The sequence below is a fragment of the Vigna radiata genome, chromosome 6, assembly GCF_000741045.1.
Source record: "Vigna radiata var. radiata cultivar VC1973A chromosome 6, Vradiata_ver6, whole genome shotgun sequence".
Lineage (NCBI taxonomy): Eukaryota > Viridiplantae > Streptophyta > Magnoliopsida > Fabales > Fabaceae > Vigna > Vigna radiata.
This window is the reverse complement of record NC_028356.1, coordinates 28,050,393-28,063,124: the sequence shown is the minus strand read 5'-3', so window position 1 is coordinate 28,063,124 and position 12,732 is coordinate 28,050,393. Positions and strand designations below refer to the sequence as shown.

The following is a 12,732-nucleotide window of genomic DNA, read 5'->3' as shown; positions in this document are numbered from 1 at the left end:
ATATTAAATACATTCAACTTTTATTTTATTTCTCATCTTCTTTTATATTTTTTTTAGTCTTAATAATTTGTTTGGTTCTAAGTTGGTCGAAAAATTTTAAATTAATTTTTTTGTCTTAAAATTTGTTAAAATGCTTCAATTATTTTTTTTTAATGTCGTTAAAATTGTTAACATCTACATAATTAGACATGTTTATTTTATTAGTAATTGTTATGTTTTCACAAGGTATTACTAGCTTTATTGGTGATATATTTTCATTGGGTTAAGTGGTTACATGTTAGAACTTAAATCTATGTTATATTTATTTGGATTTTGTTTTAATAAATGCAACATTTGTTATTATATAATTGTTGAATTTGTGATATGTGTGATTTTAAATGTGATGTGTTGGACTTATATTTTTAAGAAAAAACTTATGTTTATTGATTGAGAGAGAGAGAGCGCTTAAGGACAAGAAGGTATTTTGTTTCTTAATAGATGCAGGTAAAACTCTTATGTGAAAGTGAGATAGATAAAAGAAGAAGGCATGTGTTGTTTGTGTATTATGAGACATGAATTAGGGTTTGGGGTTGTGTGAATTTATGATGAGTGCATGATAGGGATTATGCAAGTTGTGTTTATAATGTGTTTGTGGGAAAATATGAGGTTTGGCCAAGTGAGTTTATATGTAATGATTGAGTATGTGAGAAATATGCAGGTTGAGAGATTGTCATATGTATATGTGTGTTGTAAAGGGTTATGTATTTGTTATATGCAAAATAATTAGTGATGTTGGGTTAAATTTCCATAGTAATGGGTGTTGAATCATTCTTTTGGTATGATTCAAGTATTTAGATGTTTTCCATGTATTTAGGATGCTTGGAGGTTTGGTTAAGGTGTTAATCTTATTTTTACGAAGTTTAAAGATGATGTGTGGATTGTATAAGCCTTTTGAGTCTTTCTCGTGTGGTTTGGTTTTGGGAATAATCATCGTGAATGATAATCATTCTCCGCGAGTCACTTTAGAGTTGGATCTTTGGAATAATTGATTGTAAGAAACAAAGTGTCTTGTTTCTCAACACCAAGAGGGGAGTGAATTGGTGATCAATAAAAAAAAATGTTTTTTTGCAAACTTTGAATGATCTTTAACCTTTCTTGTAATCTAAGCAACATGTGTATGCAATGAAAGTAAAGAGATAAGGAAAGAAATACAAACAAAGAATTTATACTGGTTCGACCTTAATGCCTACATCCAGTTTCCCTTCCAATCAACCTTAGATTGAAGGATATTTCACTATAATGATTTGAGCTTTACACCAAAGGTTTTACAAAGAACTCTCTCACAATGTAAACACTTCTCCCACTGTTGGGTGGCCGACAAGTGTATCGGATCATAGCAAGTAATAATCCTGGTAAGATCATGTATCGTTTCCCAAGAGACTCTCGGCACTAAATAGTCACATGATAATTTGATCAATTAAGAATTAAAAAAGAACGAAATCATTGGTTTAAAATGCAATTATACAAAAATTAAATATGAATGCAAATTTAATCAATTGAACAAAAGAATAACGATGAACGGGTGATATTTGTATTATGAGATGAATATGTTGTTGGGGTTAGATTTCACCTAGTTTACTCTCATGTATATAAGAATTCTTCTTCTTCATTAATGTCAACGTCACTTGCTAAATTACTTAAAACTCGATCCCTCGGCGAAGAAAGTTTATCCTTAATTACTAGGTCACAATCCCTTCTATCCCTAATAATTAATTTTGCAATAAGATTAGGAGCTTAAGATGACCAAAACTCATACCCTCATCCCTAAGAAATACTACTTTTGGGAATAATTCTCTAGAACCTCAATTGTAAGATACCTCCCAGTACTCATCCAAATCATACATCATGATATGAATAAGTTAAACAAAGCAAGCATTGATCACAGAAGAATTACCCTAACAACTAATGAAAGAAGCAAATATAATTAAGAATCAATTCAAATACATGAGAGTTCAAGAGGTTACATCATCCCCCAACAACAAATAGAAGTTAGTTCACCATTGTCATGGTGAAACTAGATGTACAATGGAAAGGAATGAGATAGAAAAACCCTAAAGGTTGAAGATGGAAGCTCCCACATCCCAATCCACCTCCAGAGAGTGAAAGAGTGTGTTGTTGCACCTCTTCTGCCAAAAGATACAAAACCTAGGGTGTCCAGGTCCTTTAAATAGGGCGAAATCACAACAGAAACAAAGCCCAAGCCCATCTCGCTGCGCTTAGCGCCCACTTAGAGCGCCCAAGTGTAGTGCGGTGCTAGAATTGTTGCTCAGCTTCACTCAGAGGGCAAGCAGGCGTGGTGCATCTGGAAGAGCGGCGCTCAGTGCCCCAAAAAGGGCACCCAAGTGCCAGCCGATAGGTTTTGGCACTGAACGCCCTAAAAAGGGAGCTCAGGCGTCCTACGTTCCTCCTTTTTGGTGCTCTTCTAGGTCTTTCTGAGTTCCATCTCCTTGACACTTCAACTCTGCTTCCATATTATCTCATTTCCTGCTAAAATAAGGGAATTTGAGTTATACTGCCCAACTCACAAGAACGCTTCTCTATAGTACCTCACACAGCAAGGGCGTAGCCAAACCTTACAAACCACCAAAATGGTGATGGAAACAACTCTTAGAACTAGAATGGATAGAGAAGATGAAGAAGAATGCTTCTAGTTACATGCACCAAGTAGAGTTGCATGTCCTAGGTTCCTAAAGCAACAGAGGAAAAAGATAAAGTGACTTACCAGTCAGATTGAAGAAAATGATCGGTCCAAAATGTATCCCTCTATGCTGGGAACACGGGAACGTCACTTGATCAACAATCCGATGGCTCAGTGAAAGGAGATTGAAGAGAGAAGGAAAAGAAAAAAAGAAAGAACTTGAGAGGAAGGTGAAACTTAAACTTAATGTTTTAAGTAACTTATTTTATTATAAAAGCTCAGCCCTATTATCAGAAGACACGTGTTCACCTTGAACGTTTTCTTTTTCTCAGTCGTTACAAAAACAAATATTGGTAAAATAATTATTTTAATTGAAAAAGTATATATAAAAAGTAACATCAAATAACAAATGTAAACAAAAAAAAAGATAAATGCTGAATAGGTATATATATTCATCACTTTCTTTTTTTTCATTTTTAATATAAAATATTTCAAGATTAACAATTAAATATATTTTTATTCTTAAATTATTTTTAAACATTTATATTTCATGTGTAAATTAAATTATTATCTATTTATAAATTTTATATAAAATATCTTTTTTAAAATGTTTAACAATTTTCATGTGAAAAAAAATAATTCTACAATAAATTGTAATATAAAATTTATATATCTATTTTTATATTATATTTATTCTTATAAAAAAAATAAGTATATTTTTTAATTTAAAAAGAAAAAAACTTTTAAATACAATTTAGAGATGGAAAATACATTTAGTTTAATTTAATGTTTTCAATTTAAAAATAAATATATTTTTAGTCTTAAATTTAAAAGTAAAATATTCATTTCCATCCACAATTTTAATATATTTTAGTCTTAAATATAAAAAATGAATAAAATATAATCTTTTTAACTTAATTATATTAATTTTTTAATATATCAACTATGTTTTTCAATTATATTAAAATAAAAATATATTAAAAAAATATAAACCATTCAAATACTAACATAAAATATATTTAATACACAATAACTAAATTCATTCAATTTCAAATTTAGAAAGTAAAATAGAAACAAATATTTAAGTATTAGATCTTCTGCCTACAATATTATATCTAAATTTATTGAATGTTTAAGAAAAATCTAGAGATGTGATGTGATCATACTTGAATAGAACAAAACAAGATTTGTGCCACGTCATAATTGATATCCACCATCAGTATCCATCAATTGTTTGTTGTTTTTCAACTTCAACATAATAATCGTACTCGAGTGTTTGGAAAATGGGCCACCAAAGATTCTACACTGGACCCCATTGACCCAGTCTCACAAAGTAAGACTAATTACTTTACTATTAATTGTTAATCCTTGTTTAAGAGGCAAAAATTTTAATTTTTAGAAACATTACAATTGATAATTATTTAATTAAAATGTTTCTCTTAATTTAATCCGTCTTACATTTAGGATTTCAAGACAACTCGGTTTTACAAATGGAAAACATGGTTTCCTATTTCAGACAAATATATCGAACAGAATCAAATTTCAATCTTAAGTGGATAGAAGAAAAAACAACAGAAGGAGACACCGAAATTATGTAATATTTAAAAAATACCACTACCATAACCCTAAAAGTTTAATAAAGATACATATCTCTAAATCAAATGTTCATTTAGTACTCACAATTTATATATACATGGTTTAATCATCCAAATAATTCCTGTTTTTGTGGTTTTTTTCAAATAGGATTTTATTTCTTTTCTATTTCATCTTTAATTTTGAAAAATTAAAACAATTGAGTCTATTTTATTAATTCAAAACTAATACTGTTAGAAAAGTATCATGTGTCACTACTAGACTACATGTTATTACATTTGTCTTAATTTGGTCTCTGTATTTTTATTTTATTTCAATTTAGTCTCAGTATTTTTATTTTGTCTCAATTTAGTGTATTTTTTGAAAAATCAAATACCATTTATTATTAAACTTTATTTATTTTGTCTCAATTTAGTACTATTTTTATGAATTGTTGAGGAAGGAGTGAGACTATTTTTACACAGATCACCTTCACAAAAATATTTATTTTTGAAATGTTAATTTTTATAGTTTTCTCATTTATATTATTTAGGTCAAATAATTTCAGTTGTTATTTAATTTTGTGGAAAAATATTAAATGAGTTTTTTTATTATTTGTCTCAATTTAGTTTTTGTTTGAAAACTTTAATGTAATTAAGTTATTTTTTATAGTATAAAAAATTTGTATAAAAAATTTTATAAAGATTTATATACAAATTAAATTTTGTTTGAACTTAGAGAAGAACAAAAGTGTTTAATTTTTAAAAACATTAAGACTAAATTAAGACAAAATAAAAATATAGGGACTAAATTGAGATAAATAAAATGACATGTGGTCTGACAACGACCCGTGACACTATCAGACCACGTCACATTGTCATTGTCACATGACATAACGTCAGCTTGACACGTGACACATTTTTTATTTAAAAAAATAAAAAAATTAAAAATAAAAATATTCAAAAAGATATTAAAAAAAAAACACGAGCTAACACGTATCATTTCTTTAACGATGTTAGTACGAAAATAACGAAAAGGACCTAGTTGCTTAAAATTTTCAAAATAAAGACCCAATTGAGAAAAAAAAAGGTGAAGGACCAATTTAAGAAAAATCAGTCAAAACATAAACTATCTAAATGAAAAATTTTATACATCCTTTTATTTTTATGTTAATTTTATAACTGGTCTAACTTCCAAATGAAGAAAATTTTACTATAAAGGACTATTTTTTCATAAATTATATCATTTATCATGAAAATTTTATAGATCAAATTATCACAAAATTTTTTTAAAAAAGTTAGTCATTTACTTGATATCATATCCCATATCCTAAGAATAAATCTAGTTGTTTTCAATGAATGAAAGCATTTTTAAAATTAATAGTTTTATAACTTTGATTGTTAAACCACATGATAATATGTTTGATAAGAGGAAATATTTTAATACCAAAGTGGATAATAAGTTGATTTAAATTATAAAAAAACCTAATAGAATATATAAAAAAAAATTAATACTAAATCCTTTACAACAAAAACTTCTAAAAATTAGGCACTAGTAAATACAAGTAGTTGAAAGCTATTTGAAAAAAGAAAAAAAAAATTGTAATTGTATTACTTATAGAAATGACTTTGTTAAAAAAAAAAAATGGATACTATGAGTATAATAACAGGAGGATAATAATAATTGTAGAGTAATAGAAATTAACGGAGGAAAAAAAAAATCACATGACAAACTTGTCTAATGTGATTTTCGAGTAATTTTTAGGATCTTTCACACTTCTTTTAAAGAGGTAACTTTTACTATTTTCTCAAAGATGTGTGTGTGGATACTGGGTATGGCCTAATAGGTACAACACAATAATAACAACATAGATTGTGGTATTGTGATTGATAAACCTCTAATACACATCAAGTGTCTTTGGTTTATATAGATTGTTATGTCAACTATATTGTGTGTTAAGTTTCTTAATCTAATACTTGGTTTATATAACTTACTCTATCAGCACTGCATTATAACTTATCAAATCCAGAATAAAAGTTTCTTATTTTTTCTTAATTTTTATTTAACTAGAACAAAGATTTGCGCTATTACTTTATACACAATCATTTTCTAAATTTACAAAAAGATGACATATTTGAAAAAGAATTATCTGTAAAACAGAAAATCACTTTTGAAACAACACTATTTGAATCAAACATCTTTTCTATTTTTTTTTTCACAATATATGAAGGATTGTTTTAAATAATAATTTATAGCAAAAAAAATGTTGGATTTGAATATGGAAAGGTCAAAAAAATATTGCCAACAATAATAAATAATAAATAAATAAAATGAACATTTGTACTTTTGAATCCAAAATTTCTTTTACAATAAATTATTATTCTACTGACAGCTTCTTTTCACATGACTGTAATTGCATTTTAGTTAAGGTTATTATTTTAATGTTGGTGTTTCTTTGATTAGTCAAAGTGGTAAGAGTTGTAGGTGTTAACAATATCTTATTGAATTGGTCACAAGTACGCTAGTGTTTAGAGTTTCATAGAGTGAAGGCAATGTAATTGAAGATTGTGTAATTAGATCCCTACAAATATTCTGATTAAGGACAACCATTAAACCTTTATGGATACAATTCGCTAAAGTTGTAAATTTAGTATAATAATATTGACGGAAATGAAGTAATTTTTCACAAATTTGATTGAGGGATTTCATTAGGGCATAAACTCTGATTTTAGAGCTCTAATGAACCTAACCCATGATTAGATAATCATATTTAAATAATCAAAGAAATATATTTTATAATAACTTCCTATATTTTGTTTTGTAAATGAATTGAAACACAATTATGTTAATGATGAAGTACACAAATGATCACATAGAAGTTTCAAAGAATCTATCTGAATTATAATAATAATTAGTATTTTAAACTAAAATTATTATATTTTTATAAGTTTATATATTAAAAAAATAAAATTGCATGCATGGATTAGTTATTATTTGTCATGCCATGGACCCATAAACGAATCCACCCAATTAATAATTATAATCAGAAGTAAAAGTAGATGAAAAAAGATCCAATTTTAACAAAAGCATTTCAAAGTTAGAGCAATATGAATCAAGTAAAACTCAACTTACCTAATATTTCTCAACTTCAAGAAGAAAAAACAAGCATCCTTGCATAAAAGGATGCAATAGTAAGAGTCTATCTCACCATTAATTCATAGCCAAGCTAGGAACAAACCCCATTTTTACACCCAAAATATCCTAAGCTTTTCACATGAAATCCAGATATGAACAACAGCTCAAGCACCAAGTTCAACCTGTTCTACAATAAACATGAAATGATGCAACATTCAACATAAACTAAAACTAATGCAAAAGACCTAAAACTCTGAACCCTTCAAGTGAACTTCTCCAAAGTGTGTTTCTGCATGAACCAGTGTCGCTCAATGTGCTGTATTAGGAATGGTGCTGATACCACGGTGTGCTTGGACAGCACATGCACAGTGCACAGATGTCAGACTGAGACAACCACTCATGATGAGTGAGTGTCTTCCAGAACAGGTGTGGAGTGCAGGGGATGAGTCACACACAGCCTGAACAGCAGAAGGGGTGAGTGCTGTGCATTGGCTGATGTTCAAAGTCCTTAATCCATCTTCATCATTTCCACCTTTCACAGATCCCCACATTCTATTCTTCACTTTGCTTTGTGCCAAAGAATACATTGCTCTGTCTGTTATGTTTTGGCAATAGTACAGTCCAAGGGACCTAAGATGAGGACATCTGTTTGCCAAGGCAATTACACTGTCATCTGAAATAACAACACACGAGTCAATGTTGTACTATTGTCAATCAAGAGGCCAAAACTGAAGCATTTATACTAAATGAAGTGACTATTGACCACTTCCTGAAGCTGCATCATGCTTAAGAAAGAAAGAACAAGGTTATGAGAATGTAGATTTTGAAACTTTATTGTAATAGACTAACTATCAAATTTGGATTAGTTTTGAACTACTGTACTGCTATCTAGATATTTCTATTTCTCTTCTAATAAGAGCACACCCAAAACCATGAATAAGCTCAATACAAAGAACAATGTGGATAAGAAAGTTGTTTGGGTAATGAATTTGAACTTGTAAAGCAGAATCACATGATATGAGTAGTGAAACCAACTGGCATTTACAGAAGACTTAAATTACTGAAATGATACCTGTTATAAGGACACAACCACACAAGTCAAGTGTTCGAAGATCAGGGCAGCCATAAGCTAAACTCGTTACTCCAACATCACTGACATTTTCACACCATCCAAGGTTCAAAGACTGTAACTGATTGCAGTAACGTCCAATTGCCTGCATTCCATTTATTTATTAGAATATATCTCAGCCATCTTAGTTCTTATATGGTTGTGAAAATCAACTGGTCTTGAACATACCTGTAGTGCAGTGTCGGATGCAGCTTTAACACATCCACATAGATTCAATACTTTCAGCTCTCTGCATAAACTTGCTAGGTAAGCCAGAGCACTGTCACTAAAGGCTGAACAACCACTAATGTTCAGTTTTGTAAGATGCCAACAACCTAGGGCTATGGCATATAATGAACGATCTGTGAGCTTGAAACTTTTGCTGAGGTCCAGGATTTGCAGGTCATGACAGAAATTTGCAATAGACGCAACAGCATTGTCCTCTAGTTGAGGTTTGTCTTGACGAAGGATTAAAGTTTGCAGTTTTGTAAATTTAGGAGTAAGGGATAGGACCAAGTTATTCATGTTCTTGCTACACCTGAAAGGAATTACATAATCAATTTTGTAACTGGTTTTGAACTCTACCCCCAAAAACATTGAGAACAAACATCAGTTTCCTTGTTTAAATTTTCTAAAACCAAGTTGCCCTATTACCAGTAGCTTATAGTTGTTATTTAAACAAGTGCAGACCTGTTTATCTGACCTAAAAGGTAAATGTTCAACGACATAGACACATTTCATCCTCTTGTTTTGCACACAAAGGAATTAATCCATATTGCTAAATGAAATGCAAAGCAATCATATGAAATTAAAATGGGCTGTTACTCACCAAGTCTCTATGCTAGCAATCCATAAACACATGTTAAAGGTGAGCTAAAACATACGGCAGAATCGAGATTGCAGCAAAATGAAATCAATTCATGACCATATAATAAACCAATGAAACCAAGAATAACAGTTTTAATTTGCAGCTAATAGCAGATAAGTAGAAAAACATCATGTGCAATCATAAACCAGACAGTGAAAATATAAATTTTTTGTGGTTTATAATGTTTGATATACATAGATAGCATTTAGAAATCAGAAAACACAGTGAAGTTTAAATTATAACTAATCAAAAAATTAAAGAATTTTTGAAGGGAAGATAAGAAATAACGATGTACCATGAGAGTGACAACCGGGTAAGGCCAAAGCAAATTGCCTCTCTCCACCCACGACAAACTTCAGAAGCTATGATCACCGTTTGATCATCAACAAGTGACAAAATTTGCATCAAAAGCTCCACTGGAATATCTTTCCAATCAGTGATCACCCCAGCTTTCAAGTTCACTCCTTTCCCACTATTTTCACCACCACCAACCATCATAAGCTTCCCAAAACTCAAGTTCAACACCCCAGTTCTCAAACCCTCCTTGCCAACCATTTCCATCAAAGCCAGATAAACTTTGCCCTTGTTTTTACAAAGTAGCAGTGATTCCACACAAGAAACAAGGATAACACAACAAACTCTAGAACCTTGGAGTAGCCCTTGCTTCAGTGCAAACAAAATAATAACCACAAACCATAAATAAATTTAGTTAACGGCCACAAGTTACTACCAGAGAAAGATAATAATAATCATAGCAATTAACAATCAACAGATGAGCTTTTTGATATTTTTTTCTTTTTGTTTTTTACATGTACCATCTTTCAAAAGATCAAATGCAGATCCTCTCCTATAAAAAATTCCATTCTTAATTCACCTCCTTATGAAAAACTAACCCTAACCCCAATATTATAACATTTTGTGAAGGAAATACATAATAAATAAATGATAAAAACTGTCTAATCTAATTGGAAAATTTCTGCATATTCCAGAAATACCCTTAACGTGCTTTTTAATGACACGATTGGGACAAAACATCAAACTTGATCATCACAGAAAGAGTATTAAACATTTTCTCTTTCAAAACATTAAAAACCCCTTATGCACAAATTTGACATGCAGGTTAAAAAGAAACCCAAATACTTCAAATCGTAAGGTAAAGGACCAAACTAACCATAAAAAAAACAAAAAGTTGATCAACAGAAAAACTAAACCTTTTTAAAATATAAAGCAGCAACCACAGATGAAAAAACTAAAAAAAAAAAACCCACAACCCAATCTAAATGAAAGTTTTCTATTCCACTTCTTTTAGAAAAAGCCATCAGAGTTTAAAAATGTGCAGGATCAAAAGTAAAAGTGGAGAACAACGCAACAGAGATAATGAAACCACCATTACCAGCTCGTAGTTATATGCCAAAAAGCTTGGTTCTTTATGATGCTATTGATTCAAGGAACAAAGAGTCTGCTTCGCTTCTCTGAAAACTGCAATAGAAGTGAAGGGAAGGAGAAGAAATAAAGAAGAAACTGTGACAGAGAGAAGAAACGGTACGGCTCATGATAGCGACGCGTATGATGCCACGTGTAGCTTGAAGTGACAAGGATGTGGACCCCACCTGAAGCTATAACAGAGAGAAAAAATAGTGATCATCACTAATTGGCACCCAGAAAGAATTGGAAAAAATTGAAAAAAGGTTATTACTTTAATGCATGAAAGGAAAAGAATCATAGTTATCATGAAGTTAAGGAAAATCGAAATTAAGGAAAGAAATAATTGTGGTGGTTTTGGAGTGTGTAGAAGGTTCGTTTTGCCTGAACCCGAAACCGCGAGAAAAAGTTGAAGATAATAGGTTGATGGGTACAGTATGAGAATACTGTGATCCATGAAGATGATTATATTTATTTTTACTTCTTCAATAAAATTAATTATTCAGATCAAATCTTATTAATTTTTTTATTTTGAAGAAAATGAATGTACTGAGTTTGAAAAATAACAATGATACAAATAGAGCTTCATTTAATGGTCATAATATTGTTTATCTCACCATTAAGATGTTTCTATAATTTCACCATTTTTAATGGATTTTTTAGGTACTTTATTTATGTAACTTTTTTAATTTAACAAAATTAATATATTTCAAAATTTAATATAAAGAGAACTTGAAGTAATTGAATTGATAGTGAGAATAATGTATTGTTAAAATGAATTATAAATGAAAGACGCAGGTAAGAAGGGGAAATTCATATTTTATTTTAAATTATTTTTTAATTTCTAGTTAATTTAGAAAAATGATATTTTTGACAATTATATAACCATTTAATAATACATTCTTAAGAGTAAGAGCAAGAGTGCTATGATTATAAAAGAATATTTTTTTTATAATTATAAAACAGAAAAATAAAATAGAGTAACGAGTTTCATTATATAAATTTACTAAATTGTTGACATTGTGCAGGATTTTCTCTCAATTTTTATTCTTATTTATAAAATTTCTCTAATGTGTGAAGTTTAATTTCTTTTTTCAAAATTGGATATTTTTGTATTTCCTACTATTTGACATTTTTTCTTCTTTCATTTGTGTATTTATTCTATGTTGTTTTCTTTCTGTAATATTTATTACTTCCTGACAATGTTCAGTTTCTTTGTTTTTAAATGAAGAAGTTTCATTAATGTTTTAAGGTTCAGTTAAAGACATTAAAGACATAAAAGTTGAAGCCACATCAAACATAAAAGAAAAAAAAAAGTAAAATGTTATATTTTTATTTATTTAGTAATTTCAAATATTCATACTCTCCACATTTGTTTTACAGAAATTAAAAATATATTTGAGTAACAAATTATATAATTGAAACATCAAAAAATAATATCACGAAGATTAACTATAAATATTAATTTTACTTCTTATTAATTATTCAGGTAAAAAAGAAGATAAATTTGGTTACAAAAGGAAAAAGTGCAAATAGGAGAATAAAAATGAATGATAGTTTTATTGACATTTAAAAAAAACATTGTTAATATTTTATGCATTACAAGGAGATGAATTTTAAATAAATATATAACAGAAAAAGGGTATATAAATTTTTATTTTCATATTAATGTTTACATTTTATTGATAAAAGCTATATTGGCGAGTTTATTAATATATATATATATATATATATATAAAATTGACTTTTCAATACTTGTCTTATAAGAATAATTTATTACCTTTAATTGATTACTAGCCTTTGAGGATTTCTAAAAGTGTCGAATAAAATTTAAAATGTTTTTTAAATAGATATATAAAAATAAATAAATAATTAAAAGATCATTAATATTGTAGTTATTCATTTAAGTGTTTTGAAAAGAAATAGGTTAATTAGAAAAAGTTTGAAAAA

At 28.9% G+C, this 12,732-nt stretch overlaps 1 protein-coding gene across 1 annotated transcript; it reads right to left on the bottom strand.

Annotated features, from left to right (window-relative positions):
• Positions 1 to 7,357: 7,357 nt before the first annotated feature.
• On the bottom strand, positions 7,358 to 10,901 carry LOC106763012 (F-box protein SKP2B). The gene is made up of 5 exons (XM_014647164.2): positions 10,754 to 10,901; positions 9,656 to 10,023; positions 8,682 to 9,030; positions 8,457 to 8,598; positions 7,358 to 8,057 (listed from the first exon to the last, which is right to left on the bottom strand). Exons 2-5 carry the CDS (start codon positions 9,919 to 9,921, stop codon positions 7,693 to 7,695), a joined length of 1,122 nt encoding a protein of 373 aa, XP_014502650.1. The 5' UTR covers positions 9,922 to 10,023; positions 10,754 to 10,901; the 3' UTR covers positions 7,358 to 7,692.
• Between the last annotated feature and the right edge of the window lie 1,831 nt (positions 10,902 to 12,732).

Excerpts from the sequence above, each read along its gene's own strand:
- LOC106763012 (XM_014647164.2), bottom strand. The coding sequence starts at position 9,921 with ATGGAAATGGTTGGCAAGGAGGGTTTGAGAACTGGGGTGTTGAACTTG. Across the intron at positions 9,031-9,655 it reads ACCCGGTTGTCACTCTCATG|GTGTAGCAAGAACATGAATA; the intron begins GTACATCGTTAT and ends AATTCCTTTCAG. Across the intron at positions 8,058-8,456 it reads TGGTTGTGTCCTTATAACAG|ATGACAGTGTAATTGCCTTG; the intron begins GTATCATTTCAG and ends TTGTTATTTCAG.